The sequence below is a fragment of the Coloeus monedula genome (genome assembly GCF_965178545.1).
Source record: "Coloeus monedula genome assembly, chromosome: 4".
In the NCBI taxonomy this organism is placed as follows: Eukaryota; Metazoa; Chordata; class Aves; order Passeriformes; family Corvidae; genus Coloeus; species Coloeus monedula.
In genome coordinates, this window is record NC_138784.1 from 14,723,802 (window position 1) to 14,747,662 (window position 23,861).

Genomic DNA, 23,861 nt, shown 5'->3' on the forward strand with positions numbered 1-23,861 from the left:
TGAAGCTTCCTTTTGACACTGGTAGGGGAAATGAAAGTATCTCAAATTTGCATGTCCTTAATTTTAACAGAAATAATTTTCTTTATCATTTTTGGATAGTATTTATTGCAGTTCAGGGTAAACAAGGTAAATGACAAAAATCCATTACCCTGGATTTGTCAACTGCCCCAGTTTATCAACTCAATGCAGGAACTCTTCTTCTAAGCTTTCCTTTAAAATACAAAAGCCAGTGGGCATATTCTGTCCATAAGAAAGTTGTGACTTCTTTACTCACACTAGCAGAAAGAGCCCAGATGGGAGCCAAGGGAATTTTCACTTACAAGCAGCATCATCACTAGAGTCAGTGGTTTTAAGTTAATCTTTAATAAAATTACAACTCAGTAGCATCACCAGCAATTTCACAACCGTGTACTTGAATCTCTTTTAAAACTTCTGTCTTTTGATTTGGACACTGAGCTAAGAAAAATGCAAAGTTGCTGAAGAGGTGCAGGGGTGTGTTTGCCAACACAAACGAAGCACTGATCAGAGGCAAATTGGATCAGCACAGAATCTGGGTCATCCCCAGGTCTAATGCAGAAAAAAAAAAAGTGTGCAGAGAGCAGCCTTAGTATCTACATGAGTTGGCTTCCTCTACAGCAGAGCCCAGCCAGTGCTTTGTCAAACCCATTGCACAGGGCAGCAGATGTGGTTTCTGTGCAAGAGTTGAGGCCAGGCTGCCCCTGCGCTCTGTTCCTCTTTTTCTGTCACGAGGGAATAGGGAGAGTGTTTGGTGCTGTCTCACTCACACGTGACCAGCACTTCCAAGGAGTGGGGTGAGAAATTGTGGAAGATGTTCTGCCTGACAAAACCACCACCTCAAGCATCAGGTGCTGACCTTTGCCAAGGTCAAGGATCAAGGAGATACTGGGAATAAAACATGTTTCTAAAGCATGTAGGCATCTCTGCACATTTCTGGCCTAAATATTTTGCTTTTCCAGCCAAGGTGGCCAACAGGTAAGTGTTGGTTTGTCACCTCTAGTCTGGTGCCTACATTTCCCTGAAGGGAGAAAGGGTTGATTCAGAGTTAGTTTAAACCTCTTTGGTCGATCAAGAGAGGTGTGAGTGAGAACACTGAGTTTTACAGGCTTCCAGACCAATGCAGCCAGGGCTCAAACCTGCACAAAGGGCACGTTTCAGCTGGACAGGCTCGCTCAGGGAGACTGAGTAAAAGCTGCCAGCTGGAACAAACACCCTGCAGATCTACAGCACACTCAGTCCTTTCCCAGGAAAAGGCAGAGCAGATCTTTGGGTCATGTTTTGCGTGTGGATGTAGGGAAGAGGGAAGTTTACGAGACACTGAGGATGCTGGACATTCCCATGGGAGCTTTGGCCATTGCTGCCAAGTCTCCACAAGCTGACCCACACTGAAAAGCAGTGGAGACACAGCCTGAGTTGGTCAGTGGGAACCCATCCAGGTCAGAGCTCACTGAGAGCAGAGCACAGGGACACTGAGGTCTCCACCCTTCCTTAAATATTAATATTCAAGTTGGAGCCTCTCCTACCAGATTGTTTCCCACCAAACTCCAGGATCCCTGTGCCTGTATCTGTTATCTCCCTTTTCCTAAGCCTCAGCCTCTCAGTCCTGGAGTCCTTCTCTCCAGCCAGTGGTGTTACAATCCCTACAACATACTGGGGAGTTTCTGGTGCAGCAGCTGTCATTCTGAAAGAGAAAACGATGAGGATTACAGAGCCAGGCATGTTCTTGTCATAGAAACGCCAGGAATAAATAATTCCATCCCTGCAGCTACATGTATGTACCTGGACTGCGACACAACCTTCTTACCATTAGGCTGGTCTGTTAATATTCTTGCACTTACCAGTGCTAATTCCCAGGTTTAGTAAGTAAATCATGACTGACTTATGATATGTTCTCACAGCCAGATGAGCCAGCTGCACACTCAGCAAACCAAGAGGCCAAAAGAAAACATCTGCTTGGGCACACAAGAGGCTCAGTACCCCTGTGTGAGCTTAAGGGATAAAGGAGGACTTTTTTATTATGTTTATTTTTAGGACAGCCAAGCATATGCCTTTCTTGATTTTGTAAGGAGAAACCGTCTAGGAATCATGGAAGACATACTGAGAAGACACAGTATGTGAAGACATATTAATTAAAGAGTTTTGAAGTGTTTCATATTTAGCACAAAGATACATTGGGTTATTAGTCACTAATTTTCACACATTGGTGTAAACCAAAATTTTAGGGAGCCTGGCTGAAATATCCTATCTTCCTACACAGCTCAGTTCTTTTTGGATCAATGAATCCTTAAGGCTGAGGGAACTGGGATTGTTCAGCCTGGAGAAGAGAAGGCTTTGGGGTGACCTCAGTGTGGCCTTGCAGTGCCTGAAGGGAGCCCACAGGAAAGATGGAGAGAGACTCTTGGCAAGGGCCTGGAGTGACAGGACAAGGGGCAATGGCTTCACACTGACAGAGAGCAGGTTTAGATTGGATATGAGGCAGAAATTGTTCCCTGTGAGGGTGGGGAGGCCCTGGCACAGGCTGCCCAGAGAAGCTGTGGCTGCCCCATCCCTGGCAGTGTCCAAGGCCAGGCTGGATGGGGCTTGGAGCACCCTGGGATAGTGGAAGGTGTCCCTGCCCCTGGCAGGGGGTGGAACTGGATGATCTTTAAGGTCCCTTCACACCCCAAGCGGTCTGTGATTATTTAGGCAGTTAACAGAGCGCACCGGGGCGCTCGGGGCGCGGTGCGGTCACACAAGGCGCGTGCCTGGCACAGAGCCCCGGGCAGCCGCACCGCCATGGCGGGGGGGCGGGCGGGCCGTGACGTCAGCACACGGGGCGGGGCACAGCCCAGGGCGCTGCGTGACGTCACGGGGCGGAGCGGGACAGGCACCGCCCAGGGCGCTGAGTGACGTCACGGGGCGGAGCGGGACAGGCACCGCCCAGCGCGGTGCGTGACGTCACGGGGCGGGGCGGTGCAGCCTGGCGCCGTGCGGCGTAACGGGGCGGGGCGGGGCGGTGCCCGCGGGGTGTCGGGGCAGCGATGGGGGCACAGCTCAGCGCGGTGAGTGCCGGTGGTCGGCCGGGAGCGAGGGTCCCTTCCTGCTCACCCCTGCTCTGCCCGCAGCGCCCCGGGGCGTGGCGGTGTCCCGGGGTGTCCTAGCGTGTTGTTGGTTTTGTTATTGTTTCTGTTATTGTTGCTGCTGTTGTTGGGGGCCCGCGTTGATGGCTCTGAACGCTTGTGGTGTTTTCCTCCGTCGGAATAATTTCAGACTGGAGGGGCGTAGGTTTAGAGTGGGTATGAGGAAGAAATTCTTCCCTGTGAGGGTGGCGAGGCCCTGGCACCGATTGCCTGGAGTTGTGGCTGCCCCATCCCTGGCAGTGTCCAAGGCCAGGCTGGATGGGGCTCTGAGCAGCCTGGGATAGTGGGAGGTGTTCCTGCCCACGGTGTTGGAACGAGATGATCTTTAAGGTCGCTTCCAACGCAAACCATTCCACGATTCTATGATCATGCCTGCTGAGCGGGGGTTCTGCAGCGCTGTCACCTCTGCCACGCATCGTTACCCTCTTTTCTCAGCTGCCTGTTACGGTTCTTTGCTCCGGTGCTCAAACACTTCTGTCTCTGGATTTGTGAGAGAAGCAGGATAGAGCTGCATTCAACATGTGCTGGTTTGGGTACAGCTGCTCATAAGGTGCATTGAACAGAGGAGATGAGGCTAAAGCTGCAGAAGTTATGAAATCCGTTTATCCTCTCGTTGGTTTCTGACACAGATGAGAAGAATGTTTAGCTGAGATTACTTCAGAAACAGGGTTTTTGAAGCTGAGGGTCCAAGGTTTGTCATGCCAAAGCAGGGTTTGGTTTGTGTGTTTGCAGGGCAGTGCTGGAGTGTGGAGCCGTGAGCTTGTGTTTTTGAAGGTGCTGTGCTCACCACACCCCAGCAGTGCAGTCTCCATGGCTTTTCTCTTTGTTATCACACAGAGGCCTCTTTCCATTAATAAAAATTCCTGCTCGGTTACTAATTCTGCCTTCTCTGTTTGCAAAGATTTGTGCAGCTGGAAATGATGAGTCACAAGGTCCCTGTTTAGTGATTCTCAGGCCTTTTGGTCAGCCTGTTGCTCTCTGCTGCCATAGACCTGATGCTGTGCAGTTTTCTTCATTAATATCTTGGTCTGCCCTGTGATGAGGGTATATAGGCCACTTTTAACCCAGAGAATGCTTTTCTTAGCAAGCATGACTTTTTGTAATCATTCAGCCTTCAGTTCTTCCCCTTTTTTCTGCCCACCTGGTCATAGATCTGAGTAAGGAACTAAAATAGCTTTCTGAATTAAGTGGGTGTGCTGTTTCTTTCCAGGCCAAATCCCATGAGACTTTTGCACTAATGACCACGAACAACAAATTGCTTTCCACGAGGTTAATGCTATGTTAAAATTATTTGTCATTGCCTGGCCACAGCAGCACTATTTTTGTTCATTTTAGATAGCCACATTTGTAAATGAAACTGTTTTAAAATATTAATGTCTCATTTGAAACACCTGCTGCAGAGTCAGCTTGCTGTTGCCACCAGACCTCACTCACATGTTAATTTCTTATTAAGGAGTTTATTTGCTGCTCTGTCACCTTGAACAACTTTCCTCTCTCTGCCCTCTTTTGTGACTCAGTAACAAAAGTTCTTCCCAGAGCTGCAGTAATGTGGTGGCTCTATAAGAGTTTAGGAATAATTTTCCTGTAAACTTCAGCTTCTTCAGAAACAGCCTGTGTGGAGCTACTGCAGTATTCCCAAGTAAAAGTGAAAAATGCAGTGTGTATATGGCATGGTGTGCCCTCAGGCTGTACACAGTGATGATACATTTTAAACCTGTACAGCAGCATTTTAAGAAGAGAGAATTTGTGCCATCCCGCAGTTTTATTATTAATAATGGAAGTTTTTGTAGCCTCCTGAGGGACTGTCACAGTTGCACAAATGCCATTCTAAAATACTGGTCAGGTCCCTTTAAAATAAAGTGAAAATGAAAGCTAAGCAGGCAGAACTTCGAGCTCATTTTTTAAAAATTTTTGCTATAGTCATGCTTTTCCCCTCACCTCTGTTGAAGTGTTGAATAACAAATTACTGAGTCAGAGAGGATTTTTATAAGTAGTTGTGCAGTTTATTCTCCTGCTCCAATGTGAAGGGGGTGGTGTAGTGTCAGAGCATAATCTGTTGCTGTCTTACAGGGCTTCAAATGTGGGGAAAATGAAATGATAAAGGGACAGAAAGGGCTGTCCCTTGGCTCTGTCCTGCAGCTTAGCTGCTTTCCCAGGGAAGGGGTGCTGCTCTGCGTGCACGGGTCTATGTGGTGGTGGAATCACCAATGCCTGCACCCAGACTCTGAGGTGGAGGGTGTGTGCATGGTGCCAGCACCCAGCAGCAGTGGGGGTGGCTGGCAAAGTCCTGCTCAGCTGCCAGAGACAGCGTGGGGTCTGTGGTCAAGCACGAGACCCCAAATTACGGGGTGTCTGCAGCGCGTGGGGTGGCGTGCGCAGGGGTCTGTGCAGCAGTGGCCTCTATGTCCAGATGGCAGCAGCTGGGGAGCCTGGGGAGTGGGCACAGTCTGCCAGGGCAAAGCCAGCTGCTGGGGGATCCACCTCACACACGTGTGCGCGTGTACGGAATTCCCACTCACGGACCTTCATCCCGGTCAGTGGGGAGAGGAACGGGATAAGCCCATCGGTGCTGTTTGTGTGAGTGTCTGGCTGTGTTGGTCAGTGTGGTCAGCCACATGTTTAGGTTGGGTATCAGGAAATGGTTCTTCCCCCAGAGAGTGGCCAGGCACTGGAACTCCCCAGGGAATGGTCACAGCCCCAAGCCTGACAGAGTGCAAGGAACATTTGGACAACATTCTCAGGCATAGGGTGGGATTGTTGGACCATGTGGGACCAGGAGTTGGACCGGATGATCCTGATGGGCCCCTCCCAAGTCAGGATATTCTGTGATTATGTGTGTATTTGGGCACACGTGACACGTGTGTCTGTGTGCCTGCTGGAGATGGGGATTCGGCCTCCCTAACAGGGGACCTGGGGATATGGAGCTGTGACAGCCTCGCTTGTGTCCAGCTGCCAGCGTGGCAACCCCATGCTGGTGTGCACGTGCCTCAACACAGGAGTGACACCAGGTCTTCATAAAGCAAGTCTGTGGGTTTGGGATTTCTTTTGTAATAATGCTTTGTCTTGCTGCTCAAGGAACCATGTTCTCTGTTGGTGGTTAGATTGTCATGGCATAGTACCCTTTTCCTTGTCACCCAAATAACTCTCTCTCATTCTGCACGTGTGTGTGACGCTGTTTCTGTGCTGCTGCAGTTGCGTCAGGTTGTGGCATACCCAATATGGCTGATCTACACCACTGTCATGAGGATTTTCAGGAATCCCCGGCCTGCAATTACCCTGAAGGACCCAGAAGTGAAGTATGCACTGAGGCTGATTGATAAGGAGGTAGGTGCACGTGCAGTGCTGAGCATGACCTCTCCAGGGACGCTGTGAAATGCTTACAGCTTCTGAAGTCTTGGGTGGTGTCCCAACAGAGTGGATACTTTTGTCTTCAGGAAAGAATTCCTTTATAAAAGCTCTTTGTGTGGTATAACTGAGTTCTGCAGTTCTGCAGGCAGCTTGTTTCCAAGCAGTTTAGAGTGGAGAATGCTGCTTTAGAAATGATCAAACTCACGGTCACGTGCATCTCATGTTATGGAGCACATCAGCAGAAATTCCCAAACTGTGCATTACTGGCTGGGCTAAGGGACACAAGTCCTGCTGTCAGGCAGGGCAGGCAACTTTTCCATGGTCAGTAGCATTCAACAGCAGCTGTCAGAACTATGTTGATACTGATTCCTGTTACTGGATTGATGTACTGTAATGCCTTACAGGAAGACAGGTGTTTAAGTCATGCAGTCCTGACAGCACCTGAGCTGTCTCAGCTTCTCTTTCTCTCTGTTAAAAGTAAAGCCTCCTGGTACAAAATTAAGTTCTTGCTCAAGTGGGATACCAGAGGAAAGTCATGATGCTTTCAGGGGTGGATCTTGCCATCAGAAGTTGGTAACTAAATTTGTGGGAAGTGAGCCAAAAACACCAAAGTTGAAAAGTCCAGGTTTACCTTGGAAAAACCCACCATCAAAAGCATGAGAGAGAAATCTTGGTTTTTCAGGTGTAAAGTCACACCTGAAGATATCTTTAGTGTTGACTTTTTAAGGCTATGAGCTATTCAGAAATTTTTCAGAAGACTTTGGACTGGAACAGAGCTTTGTTTGAGGTTTAAAGGGTGCACTGATAGCTTGGCTTTCCCTGGTTCTGTCTGTCAAAGGAAACAATCACTGTCATTTTGAATCCTGGGTTTGTGGGAACTGAAAACTTCCCTGTGGCTTGGGCTGGGTTGCATTGCTGAATTTATCTCCCAGGTGTACTGCAACCACACTGTTATTATAGACTCCCTACTTCCCATGAGGTTGGGAGAGGCTGAGGGAATTGGGATTGTTCAGCCTGGAGAAGAGAAGGCTTTGGGGTGACCTCAGTGTGGCCTTGCAGTGCCTGAAGGGAGCCCACAGGAAAGATGGAGAGAGACTCTTGACAAGGGCCTGGAGTGACAGGACAAGGGGCAATGGCTTCACACTGACAGAGAGCAGGTTTAGATTGGATATGAGGAAGAAATTGTTCCCTGTGAGGGTGGGGAGGCCCTGGCACAGGCTGCCCAGAGAAGCTGTGGCTGCCCCATCCCTGGCAGTGTCCAAGGCCAGGTTGGATGGGGCTCTGAGACACCTGGGATAGTGGAAGGTGTCCCTGCCCCTGGCAGGGGGTGGAACTGGGTGGGCTTTGAGGTCCCTTCCAACCCAGGCAGTTCTGTGATACCTGAGTTATAACCTGAGATTTATCTGCCCAGGACATATGATCCAAGTGTTGAGCCTGCAAAAAACTGTTATCCAGCTTTGCATTTGGCAAGAGTGGAAGACTCCTTGGCACTGCAACTTGAGACAGAAGTGTGTGGCCAAGGGCTTCCAGGTGTTTAGGGCAGTGCCAAAGGGGAGTGATAGTGTGAGGTGACCCCGTGCTGGAAGTGGATCCTGATCCAAGGCTGTAATCCAGCCTTGACTGACACCTTGCAGAGTGGCAGGCGCAGTGTCCTGGCTGTGTGACAGAGAGAGGCACAGGCATGCTGATCTAGGTATTGGGGATTCCCTGAGCCTCTTAGTTTCTCACAATTGCCTCATGATGCACCAAAATACTTGTGTTTAGTCACCTTCAGCTAAACTCTCTCGACTTTAATTGGTGAGATGATTAAGTGGGAATTCAAAGCTTTGTTCTTTCTGCATGCTGTTAAAGACAGCATAATAAAAATGCAGCATTATTGTCAAAATCCAGTGATTTCCATACAGTGCTGAAAATTCCATACAGAAACAGCAGCAGTCAGAGTGAGAGCAGCAGTGTTAAGTCCCCATTAGTTGTCTTTCTGAAGGAATTTTCAATGGCAGTTACTGCTCCTGAATAGACATAAGTACAGAGAAGCCCTTTTGAGACTGCCAGTCAGTTCCCTTCTTCCTTCAGGATTTGCCTTAAAATGAGGTACTGTGAAGAAAATTTCATCAGTATGACCATAGTAAGGGGAGACAAACTGTGAGGAAGGAATTTGTCTCCACTGGTTACTTTAAAAACAGTTAAGCAAACAAAAGAAGGGTTGCAAAACCCTTAAAAACAGAAAGTCACTGGATGAGGCATTAAGCTGCATGCTGTTTCTTTCTGTCTTTTTTTTTTTTTTGCTGTTTTTCTTTCCTGTGAATATGACCTGATTTTTGAAGCATAAAACTTACATAATATAAGAAATAATAATTACTTATTGCCAAAATTTTATTCAAGGTGTGACTTTCCTAGTGAAGATTAGAATAATTGTCCCAGCAGGACTGCATATATTGTCATAATTTTGTTCATATCTAAATACAGTGCTCTTTTCAATTTTATTTATGGATTAATTCAATTTTTACAGGGAAAATATTTTTAAGGATCTTACCATAGCAGAAGGAACTAGGTTGCTACTTCCATTGAAATGGTTAATTCATCTGATTTTGAGAGATAAAAACCAGAATAGTTTGGCCTTGAACTGCTGCATATGTAAACTTGAAGTGAGAATTGAAGAACTAATTAATTTTTATCTTGTGGCCTTCTCACAGAAGGCAGTGTAAATGTCCGTAATATTTGTAAAGTTATCACTTAATCTGCACATGAGTATCGTTAAGTATCTTTAATTCTTAATCCTGCAGGACTCCAGATTTGGCTTGTTTTACGAGTGAAATCACAAACATTAAATCCCAACAACACAGCTGACTGTTCTTTTGATTCTCCTCTTTCAGGAAATTAGTCATGACACAAGGAGATTTCGATTTGCTCTCCCTTCCCCAGAGCACGTTCTGGGTCTCCCTCTAGGTACGTTCCTTATGAAGAATCCACGTGCTGCTTGTATTAATTATGCTATAAGAGATTGTAGGGGCTTTTTCCCTTTGTTTTGAATTGAATACTGCTCGTGTGGCTGGAGCTGTTACTGAGAGCTCTGCAAGATTGTCCTCATGCTGTGACTAATCTGCAGGTTCTGAAATGCAGTGTATATGAGTGAACATCCAGCTTGTTTGTGTGCAGAGAGTAGGAACACAAGTCTTCACTTGTACTTCTCCAGTCTCAGCTCTCCAGCGTGTGTTATTCCTGTGGGGCTGAATCCCTGAAGTCCCTTTCTGTGCCCTGAGGCACCACTCTCATCCACTTCTCTAACACATGCGGTTTACCAGATGATCTACTCACTTCTGAATTTCATGGAACTTTTGAATCACCCGGGGGTAGCTGTTTCCAAACGCCCTGCCACGTGGTGTGGTGCCTTCCATAACAGCTTAGTGCCATTGTTTCCTCCTGCTTGTATAAAGAGCATTTAATTGTGACTTGTGTTTAATAGGACTTCTGCTTTAACAAGCTGCTGCAGTGATCCTTGGCTCCTTTCTTTGCGGTTGTTGTCAGCACCTTTTCCAGGTGTTAATTTCCCTCTCGTTTGGGGTGTTAAAAATCTCTTGATCTTTTTAAGTAGCCATGAAAGCAAAGCTCCTTTCCCTGGCTTCCCCAAAATGGACATTCAGGAGTGGTTTGCGGGGCGAGACTTAGGAAGCAGAGAAAGCTGAAAGCTGCAGAGGGTGGAAAAGAGCTGGGAACAGCAGAGCTGCAGTTGGGAAACAGATGCTGTTTAGTCCAGCACCAGCATTTGCCTTGTATCACCAAAAACACTGAAAGGTTCCTTCTGAGGGAGAGGATTGTGTGTGGCCCCACGCAGAGGCTGCCAACTTCTGTCCTGTCAGGGTGGGGTAAAGCTGTAACAGGTGAGGGCATAAGGCACATTTTCTCTCTGGGAGGGGCACCTTTTCTGGCTTTGTACCAGTTCTTGTGAGATGTGCCCCAGCAGCAGCACCTCTGTCCAGGCTGCAGTGGTCACCAGAGGTCTGTGGGTCTGTGCCTGCAGCCACTTCTGCCCTAGAGAAGGAACAGGAGCTGCCTGCTGCAGTTCCTTTCAGGTCTGCCCTAGCAGGATGTCTGTAGGTTTGGCTGGGAGGGTTATTGGAATATGATGTCCGTGTGCAGCTTCAGGTGAGTTGCCCATTCCCCAAGTCACCAGGTAACACATCTTCCTTCACCTAACACTTTCTAATCCATCTGAATTCTGTAAGGAATTAACCATGCCTGAAGGGTCAGCTGCTTCTGGAGCTAATGTAATATGGTCATTATGATCATTTGCAAACTAGCTCCTTGTAAAATCCCCTCTTTGTGTTGCTGTAACAGGCCGAGGAGCTGTGCCATCTTTGAAAATGCTTTGTTCTGTTGACCTAATGGTGTTAAAAAACCAAAAACCCAAAACCTCTCTCTCCCCTCCCAGTTAATCTGCACTTGGGTGTCTTCAGAATGCTGGAATTTTATAGGAAAACCTTTCATAGAAGTTAATTCTTTTCTTGTTTTTTCAGAAAAAAAAGGATGTAGACATTGAGAAGAAAAACTGTTGTAGAGAGTTCAGAGGATGTGTGACAGATGGAAACGTGATTGCTACATTCACATGTTAAGCTGGAGGAATAGCAGGGTTAGAAAAGTGCTTTGTGTCTAGGCAGCCTGAACAAAAGCAGCTGGAGAGCTCCTGGAAGATGAGAGGGATCTGTGGTCAATGCAAGAACAGTTATAAGCTCAGTTTTAACTAAACTGTGGCAGTTTACAACTAACACGTTACTAAAGATGTGTGAACAGCATTGGACAGTTCTCCCCTCCTGTGTCCCTTTTATTTGTCTGTACAGGAGAGACAAATCCCATCTTTTGCAAGATCTCAGGTACAGTTCAGGCTTTGGTAAATGTAAATGCATGAAGTTATGATTGACACACAGAATTAGCAGTGGAGTCGTCTGTCTGTTCAGGTAGATCTGTGCATGGCTAGCAACTCTGGCCAAGGTGTTGCAGTGTCAGGAAAATAAGAAAGGAAGAAGTGATGCCCCAAAATAAGGTAGTTAGAGCTTTGAGGTTGTATTTCAGTCCATGCCAACTCAGCACATCCACTGAAAGAAAAACCTTTTGAAAGAAAACTAGTTTTTGTGTTTTCTTCCCTGCAACAGGGCAGCACATCTACCTGTCTGCACGGATTGATGGAGCTCTCGTTGTCAGACCTTACACTCCAGTTTCCAGTGATGATGACAAGGGCTTTGTGGATCTTGTTGTCAAGGTGAGAATGTCATGCTCTGTTCCCAGGCTGGGCAACTTCTGAGCCACCTTTACAGTGCCTTTATGTGAAGTTTGGTGTGCTGGCTTCTCTTCAGAAATGTGCCATTACCTACAGTCCACATGGTATTTTGCAGGCACTTCTTTAGTGAGGGTGTCTCATGAGATGCTGCATCATTTTCCACCCTCTGTGTAGACCTGCAGATGTTCATACACTTTTTAACCTTTCTGGAATAAGGAATTAACCTTGCCTGAATGGGCAACTGCTTCTGAAGCTAATGGAATTTGGTCATTATGATCACTGAGAGCAGTGATCATTATCATTGCTGATCCCAGCAGTGTGAATGATAGATTTAATTGGTAAGAATGTGATTTTAAGTCTTGTGATAATGTACTTTTGTTTTGCCTCTTGGTAGCTAGACTGCCTATCATTTAAATTCCTGATGGCTTTAAAATATGAAAATCTGCACTGGATTTCCTCTTAGAATTTTGCTCTTTGGAATCACAGTATTTTGGGTTTTTTCTTTATTTTTCTAGCCCCTTTTAAACTTGCGTGTAAATTGTGTTGATTATTGTCAATATTTTCTGTGTTGCAGAACTACGATGGAGAAATCACCAGTCTCTGTCCAAAAATTGGGGCAGAGGTGGCATTTTGATCTTTTGTCAGTCAGACTTCATGGAGTAATTGTGCTCTTTGCATAAGGAGTATTTGTACCTAAAAATTTGAAGGGCAAATGCTCATCTCTGAGCTGTGAGATTGAATTGCTTCATTATTGTTTTTAACAGGTCTACTTCAGAGGTGTCCATCCCAAGTTTCCTGATGGGGGGAAGATGTCTCAGTACTTGGACAGCCTGAAAATAGGGGACACCATTGACTTCAGAGGACCAAGTGGCCTCCTTGTGTACAAAGGAAAAGGCAAGGCTGGTTTGGAAAATAGAATTTATCCAGAGTAAACAGTACAGGAAAAATGTCTTACTACTCTAGAAGGGCTTTTTGTTGATGCTGTTCTCAAGTAAGGGATGGGTTTTTTCCATGCTTATATGGACATAGTTTATACACTGACAAAAACACTGGGTATTTGCACTGTCCACTGCTAATTTCCCAAGTAAAAATGAACTTTATGAGTAGGCATTACTTTTATGTCAATATAAAATACCTCACTTTAGTATAACACAGCCACAGACGTGTCACAAAAACCTTCTGGCAGTTTTGTGTGAAGCAGAACTCCTGACACGTGGTTTTCCAGAGCTTTGTATGTAGCATTCATGTTATCCTGGATGAAGAGAATACAGCACAGCATTTTGGGGACTCTCAGACTCTCTGTTGCGTTTGGCTGAAACGGACAAATGGGTTCAAATAGAGAAAAATTTTTTAAAAAACCAACCATGCTGCATATTTTATGTTTTTCCCTTAAAATAATCTACACAGGGAAATAAACTCACTGAGCAGATCAGTTCCTTAGTGTAGAACTGTTTCCAGAATCTGGGCTTGTGAATGTCACTGGGGGTTGGGATGTGAGCAAATAGAAATACATGTGGTGTGTATGTAGGCTGTGGTCAGGGATAACTCGTAACCCATGACAGTGTCTGATGTTACCACCTCATGTCTTAAAATCATCTTCCAGGATTGCTTTAATTCAGGACAACTTCACCTTTTCTGTTCCCTGGGAGGGAAGGGTGACAGGGCTGAAACAAAGTCAGTTTAGCAGGGTCTGCTGGAAAAGGATAACAGGAGGTGTTTCCTGCTTGCTTCAGTGTTTTCCATCTCTTTCTCTCTTCAGGCAAGTTTGATATTCGGCCAGAAAAGAAAGCTGAACCAGTTGCCAAGACAGTGAAATACGTGGGGATGATTGCAGGGGGGACTGGTAGGTATCTGTAAGGCTTCATCTGTGGTTTCTGACAGCTGGTGGATGCATTTGCTCACATTTTCCCGCTTGTCCCTTCTTTTACTCCCCATCCTCACATCACTGACCTGCCTCTCTCTTCCAGGGATAACACCAATGCTGCAGATCATTCGAGCAATCATAAAGGACAAAGATGACCCCACCATTTGCCAGCTGCTGTTTGCTAATCAGGTAATTCTGTCCTTTTTCTCTGTTTGTAGTGTTTTACTTACCTAGCAGAACTCCACTCAGCAAATGAAATCCTCTTTGAGGAAATCTGGTACAGAGATACAAACCCTCAGGGGAGAAGTGAACTGAAGTGTTGGAAACCTCCCATATAAAAGCACTGTAATAAATTGGGGGTTTAGCATTACTACAGAAATGTTTGTTAATGTTTGCCTTCCTGTGACTCATTGCTCTGTTTCTAATCCAGTTTATGAATGTTAAAGCCCTGCATTCCATTGTGCAAGTTGTTAATGTTTTGGGCAGACTTTCAGAGCTGTCTTTCTTAGTGGAAACATGAAAGGGGTGGACATTTGTCTCCTCCAGCAGTTTTAACTCCCCAGCTTTGCAACAGGGTTTGTGTGTGGAATCTTTCTGTCTGAGGACGTCTTGGGTGAGGCTGTTACGGGTATCCCGCAGTGGTAGGGAGGAGAAGAGATACCCAGCAGGCAGGAATTGTGCAGCAAGATTTATTTATTTATTTATTTTACAGCTCTTTTATAGACTTTTTTCTTCATAGTCTAATTGGTCAAAGGGTCAGCCACCCCTTGGGGTGATTGGCTAAAATCCTAAAACATCCATTGTCAAAATATTTTTCTACTGTACCATAAACAAAGCTCTGCAAGGTCGCAGGTGTTCATAGTTTATAGAACTCTGCTACTGTCTTCCGTGAGAGAGAAAAATATCTCATGGGACTGGAAAGAACTGGAAAGAAGCAAGAAAAATTCTTGCTAGCAGCAATATTTGTATCCACATGAGGCTAAAATTAACTGTGGTCTCCTGCAGGTCCCTCAGTTACAGAACTGTGATTCTGCTTGTCTGCTTTCATTTCCATCCCCTCTGTCAGTTCTTCATGTGCTTCTCTGGCTCCTTGAGGTGTGGCATCCTGAGTGCTGGCCAGAGGGAAGCTCTCTCATCCATGGAATCCTTGCAAGAGAGATTTTTTGGATAACCCAAATGCTGGTGTGTTGCTGAGCAACACCCCTTCTTTGCCTGATGTTCTTCTGCTGTAAATCTTTCTGCTTTTTGATTTCTCTCTCTCATTAATATATGTTTCTGGATTATGAGTCATTATTTGTGGTGAGCTTCACTTTATGCTTGTGGTTTTTAGCTTCTTTAGGCTCTCCTCTATTTTTCTTCTCATATTCATTGTGTCCTCATTTCATTTGTGCCATATCTAGGCCTACAAGAAAGATGGCAGAGAGACTCTTGATAAGGGCCTGGAGTGACAGGACAAGGGGCAATGGCTTCACACTGACAGAGAGCAGGTTTAGATTGGATATGAGGCAGAAATTGTTCCCTGTGAGAGTGGGGAGGCCCTGGCACAGGTTGCCCAGAGAAGCTGTGGCTGCCCCATCCCTGGCAGTGTCCAGGGCCAGGTTGGATGGGGCTTGGAGCAACCTGGGATAGTGGGAAAGTGTCCCTGCCCCTGGCAGGGAGTGGAACTGGGTGGGCTTTAAGGTCCCTTCCAACCCAGGCAGTTCTGTGATACCTGAGTTATAACCTGAGATTTATCTGCCCAGGACATATGATCCAAGTGCTGAGATTCCCAGTTCTGAAGAGCCCTGCCAGTGCTCTCTGCTTCTGGCTGGAGCCCTTGGATTTGGCATAAAGTGCAGTGGTATCAGGGCAGGAGGGCCAGGATTTGCTAGGAATGATTCAGAATGACTAACACAGGGCTGGAGCTGCTTTAGCAGCATGAGAAACCCATTGCAGCTTGGAGGCAGAGCCTGGGGAACAGTTCCCTGCATGTTAGCAACAGCCTGTGGAAACATCAGTCCCTGGCTTTAGAGAGTCCTTGCACCCAGTAACTGCACAAATAGAAAGCAGTTTTTAAAAAATATTTTAAAATGTTTAAACCTATGTGCAAGGGCTCCTACTGTGCTTCTGGCTGGCACACTTTGAGTTGGCCAGAGGCAGTAGGAGTTTTTCTGGAGCACCCACAGCTGCAGATCCAGGAATAGGCACCTTCTCTGGAATAGCTGCTGCACATTCCTGCTTACTCCCACAGTTACAGACTCACTGGTGACCTCAGTGCCAAATTACTAAGGCTGCCCGGGATGGCAGCACTTTCAGTCCCTACCCTTTTCCTTCCTGCCAAGGCTGCAGCTGCTCTTAGGGAAATAAGGCTTTCCTTTGGCCTTCAGTGATGCTGCATCAGGGAGGAGCAGAACTTGATACCCTGAGTAATGTTTGTTGTTCCAGCCAGAACTTGATACCCTTTCGGTTATTTGTTCCACATCCTTTTTAAAAGCCAGGCAGTCTCCATATAGCAGTGCTGATACTTGAATTGGCAAAGGTGAAAAACCTGGCATTTTCCTGAATGGATGGCACAGTACAAAGGGGTAGGGAGATATTTCTGTGCAGTCATGATTAATTTTTTGATGTAATAGTGCTAAAAAGGGCTCTATTCTTCTGATTCCCTGGTGAAGTGACGGTTCTACTTTGTTTTATTTTTAGAGGGAAGGCATTTCATGGTCAGGATTTAGGAAAGTTATGAGCCTTTTATTAGCTCTGCCACAGGCTAGGCGTGGAAATAACTTGGGTTTGGTCTCTTCAGCCTGTCAAATGGAGTTGAATCATCTCTTCCATCTCTCAGAGCTGTGCAGTAGCTGCTGCTTTGTTGCCATCTGAGGGCTGCACTCACATGCAGGGTGTGATCGTTGTTTTCCTTGTCCTGCAGACTGAGAAGGATATCCTGTTACGTTCTGAGCTCGATGAGATCCAGGCTCAGAATCCCAGTCGCTTCAAGTGTTGGTACACACTGGACACAGCACCTGAAAGTAAGACCTGAAATGCCACTTCATGTGAAACTCACGAGTGTTAATGTGTTTTACAGGAGACATGCAATGTCGTGTGTATTTCTGAGCCTAATGATTCATTTCTTGCTTAACGAATGTCTGAGTGCATCCAGTAGCATCCTTCCCCACACAGGGATGCACAGAGGCTCAGGTGTAAGCAGATAAGTGTTTCCAAAGCTCACCTCAGGACAGTGGCAGTGCAGTGTTCCTCCCATGGCTACACCCAAATACTTATCATTGTCTCCATTGTGACCTTCTTTTCTCCTCCCCCACAGACATAAATATCACATGTTATCCTTGTGTTTGGAGCCTGCCCTGAGGCAGCTGCAGTTCCAGAGGCACTGTGTAGCTCACCAGCACAGATCCCTGCCTGAGCTTGCTGAACAAGCTTGAGGAAGAGAAGGCTAAACAGTGTCATTCCTTGTGGTTTTCCTTTCTTGCCATTCCTTGTCGTGCCCACCCATGTCAGGATATATTCACACTTGTATTCAGTGGGAGTTTGGGGCAGAGAAGGAAAGGCCATGTGCCTCCTCTTTCTTGTGGCCAAGAATACGCCTCTGGTACGGTGAGGGAAGGGTCTTGCCTTCCCCACAGTCTGGTGCTGTTGTGTCATCCTGTGTAATCACTGTTCTGGAATTTCTGATCACCATTCATTTTTTGGGGAAATTGTGAGCTGATCTTAGCAGTTGGGATAAAAGTTCTCCTTGGACCTCCTCAAGACTGTTCTGCAGACTTTCATGGTCGTATATGAAACCTGACCAAACTGGGATAAAAAAATGTGTAGTCTTATGCTGCCCAAAAGTTTGGGTCAGCAGCAGCAAAAGTTTGTTCTGCATCCAGGGATGGTTAAACCTGAATCCCAGTAAAACTGGCTTTCACTGTAAGTGTTCCAGCTGGGAACAACTTCACCAGCTGGATTTCTCCCTTCTAAAGTGACTTGTATCTCTCCTTTCCTTCTTTTAACCTCATTCCCCTTCCCCTACTTTCTTTTTTTTTTTTTTTAACAGATTGGGATTACAGCCAAGGATTTGTGAACCAAGAGATGATCAGAGACCATCTGCCCCCACCTCAGAATGATGTTTTGATCCTCATGTGTGGACCTCCTCCAATGATCCAGTATGCTTGCATTCCCAACTTGGACAAACTGGGCTATGCCAAGGACATGAGGTTCTCCTTCTAAACACGACTGGTAATTCAGGGATCTTGTGTAGAAGGGAAGGAAAAAAACATTTAATGGGGAACAGGACAAAGTTACAGAGGTGGCTGATGCACAGTGCTGGGAAAATACATTTACATTAAAAATGCTTCATATTTTCAGACTCTCTGGCAAGTAAGACACGTAACTGTGCTAAACCTGTGTATGGAGAGGTGGTGATGCCTTGCGCTCTGTGTTGTGTGCTCCATGTCCAGGGAGGACAGTGCAGCTGCTCAGGGCAGCACACACTCATTTATGCTTTTTCTTAGTGCTGTAATCAAGTGGCAGTAATATCCTACTTCCTAACACTGTGCATACCCAGGATTTTATTCAGTATGAACCATGAAAATAATGAAAAGTGTTGGATTATTCATCTTGCTTATGCCAAATTGTAATCCTTACAAAGCTCTGAGGGCCAGGAGTGTTTGCCTTGTACCCATAACCTTTGCAACATCAGTTTAAAGATGCAGGTTGAGCTGAAGGATGCCAGTTAACCATTTATGACTGAAGCTGTTGCAGTCTCCGTGTTAATCAAAACAGAGAGGTAGGCAGGGATAAAAAATGGTTTTCCTTTGTATTTTGGAATAGCCTCTCTTAAGTGCAAACACTTTTCCAGCCGGTCACAGTTCTGATCCTTGGGCAATGAAAGAAACTACAGAAGGTGGCTTTGGGTACTGTTCCACAAGTACCTTGAATTTTTTGCTTGATAATGTGTGGAATACTGAAAAAAAAAAAATCTTAATTTTGTATTTACTCCTAAGTACTGGGCAATGGCATAGGAGTACAAAAGCAGTTGTTCTGCATGTCCTGTGCAGTGAAAAAAAATGCTGGGTGAAAACGATCAGCTTTTCTTGTTAATTGTTTCCCAGAGATGGATTTGGCCTGAAGGGAGGCCAGGTTTCATTGCTGGGAGGGGTTGGCAGGCAGCCCAACTCTGCCTGCAGTAGCACCCGATCGCCTCCGTGTCTCCATCAGGCAAAGCTCCCCAGGGTTTGCTTGGTAAGGATGCTCGGGAGCAGCCTTAAATCACCAAACTGACAGCAAATTCAAGCGTCTCACTGAGTCTAAAACTGTTTCTTAGAAGCTGTTTACTACAGCTTCAATTTTTATTTTTTAATATCCTTTTTTTACAGCAGCCTTTTACCTAGTTTTTAGGACACAGTAGGCATCTTGCTTGCCCAGCTTCGTGCTTCTGACCAGCAGAGATGCTGCTGAGGTTAGAGGTGTCCTGCAAGGAGTCTGGGAAACTAAAAACCTTGTTCTGGTGATGACATCAGAGTGACTGAAAGGATGTGTAGTCATGTGTGAAGTACTGTGGGTGCTGAGGTAGCTACAGGTGTCAATGTACAGTAGCACTTTTTAAAGACTGGGTGGGAATTCGAGGTCATAGCTCCCTGTGTTTTCTTTTGTGCCCCTACAACAGGTGGGTACGGTGTATTTAAAAGGTTCATTTTCCAGCAAGAATTAAAAGGCAAAGATACTACAGTTAATTTAAGGAACCTCAACTAGGTAATACTAATTTTATTAATTTGATGTTTGCCTTGAGTCTTGAATTTTTGATATGTGCTTCTGAAACTTGTTCTTTAATACTATGCTCCAAAGTTGAAATACTACTCAAGTTTTCAAGTTTTAGTCCCTTTTTTGGAAGGTAAAAAGCAGAAATATGAGAGAAGTGATTTTGCTGCTGGTCTGTATCACTGTGGGATATGCATAGATTTATTTCATTATTGTATTTGCCAAGGTCATTCTCATCTTTTTTTATCCTAAATAAAGGTTTGGAAAGCTGAGTTTCATGAGAACTGGTTCATATTTTGATTATTCTTGACTTGGAGTTTCCCTTGGCACCAAAATCAGCAGGTAAACCCAACATGTCCTTGAAGGGCCATAAGATCCCAAATATCCAATCCCCAATTCTCTCAGGATTTGTTCATTGAAGCTTTTCAGGGTTAATTTAGCAAATGTAAGGTTTTGCTGATTTCATGATCAAAACAGCAATAAATCTGTGAAAAAGAAACTTAACTAAAGCTGGCTAAAAGTGCTCCCTGCTGATGGCTGATTGAAACACCTCATGAAAAGGAGGCAGCATAATAAAGTAATTCCTGGTTTTCCAACACTAGAAATGCAGTACCAGAGGGTTCTGTTATCCCAAGGATTTGGGGGGATATTTGGCAAAAATTTATGGTGGCCCAGGTTGGACTAAGCTTTTAACACTCCCTGGATTCAGGGGATTGGGGATTCCAGCGTGCACCGTGCAGGTTTTTCCAGGGAAATCCCTTGATCCCCAAAGCTGTGTGAGTTCAAAGCAAAAAACCCCTGGGAGTTGAAGGCAACAGGATGTTTCTTGGAACTTTTAAAATATTTGGTGTGTTAGATTTTAATTAATGCAAGTTGTCTGGGGTTGTGTGTTTGGAGTTGCTGGTTTAGGGATGGCAAGGTCTGGGTTTGGATCTGTGGGCACTGAGAGCTCCTTGTGTCAGCTTTAGATCTGGATTGGTGGGAGCTGTTGGAGAAAAGAGAAGGGAACTGAAATGCACAGATCTGTTCTTGCAGAAATTACCAGGATGAGAGAAAAGAGGGCGTGGAACTGCTGGGAGCTCCTGGAGTGAAGGAAAGGATCCAAGGATTGGAAGCAAAAGCTGTGGAGCAAAGCCCGAAAAGGGGGTGGGGGAAAGAGGAAAAGAATCCCTGCTCCAGGAATCCAGCAGGGGCCAGGAGAGGATCATTTTCCATCCACCAGCTCTTGGTGAAATCCTAATAATGAATGTCAAAGGAAATGATTCATTTGTCATTAGGTTTGGAATGAAAGGTGCTATTACAGACGGGAATATTCACCTGTTAAAATTCTGTTGGGTAAAGGAAAAGAGGGAGGAAGCAGCTGGGGAATAAACAGGTGGATTTTTGGTGGGTACAGGGAAAGACATGGGAAGAGCTCTTAGGTAAAACACACCTCACAGGTACCACCAGGAAAAGCCCAAACTGCCCATTTTTCCAAGCTCTGACATTCCACAGGTGCAACCAGCGGTTAGCACATCCATTTCTACATTCCTTGGATACCCAGGGCTTTGCTGAGAAGAGGTAATATTTGGAAATGAACAAATCCAGGGATGGAATTCCTGATAGTAAAGCTCTGGAGGCCCAGGTTTTGATATTCCTCCAGCACCCAAACAGAAGGAATCCTGGAGGAGGTGAAAACACTGTCACTCCATTGGTGGAATTCCTGGGAAATGGAAAGCAGCAGAAGCAGCAAGAACAGAGCTGGAAGCAGACTCCAGCCGGGTAAGGCAGACACCAAATCCTTTGGAATTAGAACTGGGCTAAACTTGTACCCCATGGATTCCTGAGCAGGATCCCAGCAGGGAAGGCTGCAGGGATACTCTTCCATGAGAAGATCCAGACTGGGGACTCTTCCCAGATGGGAGCAGCGAGCCTTGGAATTGCCTGAAGGGAAGAAAGAGGGATCCTTTCAGCACAAGGATCAGCTGTCAAACATGGAGATGTTACCACACAATTCCTTGGGAGTGTTCAGTTCCCACCTGTCCATCTCCTGCCTTGTGAAGCTCAGAAATCTGGGAAGACCCCAACTAAAGCCGGCTAAAAGTGGTCCCTGCTGATGGCTCATTAAAACACCTCATGAAAAGGAGGTGGGATTGATTAAATACTCACAAACCCATCCTGCCAAGACCAGAGTTCTCTGCCCACCAGGCACACAGCAGCCAGCAGGGACATTTCTCCCACTCTCCAGCAGAGACCTCCTCCCTCCACATCCAGGGAGCTGCAGCCACTCAGGGAACACCAACTTAGACCTGGGCTGGGAACAAGAGAGGAACAAGGAATATTTTTAAGTCATTTCAACCTCAGTGGTGTCCAGACCTGGGAGAAAACACTTTCCACACCACTCTTGGAATTTTCTGTCCTGTCCCTTCCAGGTTTGGAAGGTTTCTGTGGGAGCCTGACTTACTTGTGCAGTTCAGAAGCTGCACATGCCTAAAGCATTCCCTTGGGAACATGAAGCTTCCCTTGTGCATTTCACTTCTTTATCCCAAATATTCTCCCCAATTATTCACAATCTAGAAAGAAAAAATTCCCCTACTTTTCCACCAATTCCATCATTTATACTTCAAAGTATTTATTTAATACCATGGAGCTTTTTTCAAGATTTACCCCCACAACTCTCCCTACATGCCCACTACTCATCACCTCATTTTTCCCTCAAAGTGTCCATTCTCTGCCACAGAGATTTTGTCAGGTTTTGCCTCCAAAATTTTCCCTACCTGTTTGCTACCAAGTTCCTTATTTTTCCCCCAAAATACTCATTCTGTCCCCTCCAGATATATGCACATCTCAGTCCCCTGGGTCTTGTCACTGGTCACCAGAGAGAAAAGATCAGTGTCTGCCCCTCCTCTTCCCTTGTGCTTTATATACATTTGGTTTGCCAGATCTTTAAGAATTTTAAGAATACTTTTTTTTTTAATCTGCAAATGCACTTCCAGTGTCAGATACTGTTTTCATTATCATTGAAGAGGTGATAAATCCTTTAACAAACAGAAAGGCAGGTGAGCTTAGTGTTGTTTTCAGTAAGATACAATCAGCTTCTAAAGATTTACTCTGAACAGTAGCTCTGGGCTGCCTGCATTTCATTCTCCAAGGAATTTGTGTTCCAGCCCCTCTGGTGCTCAGGATGCCCATTCTGCTGTGGGCAGCAATGGACACAGGCTGACTCCTAAGGAAATTGTTGCAGGAAGAGCTGCTTCTCCTCTTCTGGGCTCCTGGTAGTTTCATCTGCAGATTACTGTTTGGCTTGTGGATTGCTGCTTCTGGGGCTGGAAGAGACAGCAAAGAGTTGTTTCTTATCTTCTGTCTCTCTCTTACTCGTGACCACTTAGGCCTTTATGACAGTGCTCCTTTATGAACCCCCAGCTTTAGAACTTTTTAAATCACAACAGTTTTCAGGCCTGTCTCGCTTGTGGTTTATTACAGTAATTTACTGCCTGCTCTTAGATTGTCTTAAAAAAAACCCAAAACAATGTATTTAGTCTCCTGTGGTAATTTTTCTGTATTTCATATCCAAGTTCTGTAAGGAATGTGAAGTTTCCAGTATAAAAACACGTGTTTTGTATCTCAGAAATCAAAGGTCATTATTGCAGGATTCTTACAGTTGCTTTGGTAAAGAGCCATGGGAAACACTCCCATGTTGTGGGAGCTTGCAGATAAACATAAAGATCAAATGGAATGAAACTCCAGATGCAGCTGCAAGAAAAATACATTTGTCACCAAAATAAAAGTGTGTGGGGGTGGCAGAAAGTCAGGACAACTACTTATATAAATAATCTAAAATAGAATTCTATCCTATGCTGCAAGCAAGATACTTGTATGAATGTGTGACATGTTGCTCCCTCAGCTCCTTTGGGATAAAGCAAAAGGGGGTGGATTATTGTTCTCTCTCTCTCTCTATCTTTGCTGCATTTAAACCAAATATTTACTGATTCTGGTAAACTTTTTCATCATGGGCACTTTTCTGGTGTTTCAGATTTGGTTATAAGGGTTCATAACTTTTGAAACCTTTGAAGAGGATTCCTGACAGCAGCTGGAGGGGAAGATATTTCCAAGGGGATTATTTTCCTGCTTAGTCTATTACACAACTGCTGTGGCTGCCCCATCCCTGGAAATGTACAAGGCCAGGCTGGATGGGGCTCTGAGCAACCTGGGACAATGGAAGGTGTCCCTGCCTATGGCAGAGGGCTGGCCCTGGATGAACTTTAAGGTCCTGTCCAACTGAAGCCATTCTGTGATTCTCATACGGGGCAAGTCTTTAAAAATTCAGACATTTCAGTCTCATGGCAGGATGCTTTTCATAGGACAGAACTTCTAATGTGTTCCAGTAGTCCTAAACCAGTCCATTAGATGTCTCTGGAGTGGCACTTAGGCACGTGGTGCACTTGGCAGAGTTAGGTCTACAGTTGGACTCGGTGATCTTGAAGGTCTTTTCTAACCCAAATGCTTCTATAGTTCTAAGAAATAGCCCTAA

General features: G+C 45.5%; 1 protein-coding gene across 1 annotated transcript; it reads left to right on the forward strand.

The window, feature by feature from the left end:
* Positions 1 to 3,023: 3,023 nt before the first annotated feature.
* Positions 3,024 to 19,623, forward strand: CYB5R3 (cytochrome b5 reductase 3). The gene is made up of 9 exons (XM_082280953.1): positions 3,024 to 3,059; positions 6,330 to 6,461; positions 9,359 to 9,431; positions 11,633 to 11,739; positions 12,522 to 12,651; positions 13,517 to 13,600; positions 13,725 to 13,810; positions 16,524 to 16,623; positions 17,649 to 19,623. The coding sequence occupies exons 1-9, from the start codon at positions 3,039 to 3,041 to the stop codon at positions 17,819 to 17,821; spliced, it is 906 nt and encodes a 301-aa protein (XP_082137079.1). The 5' UTR covers positions 3,024 to 3,038; the 3' UTR covers positions 17,822 to 19,623.
* Positions 19,624 to 23,861: the final 4,238 nt, after the last annotated feature.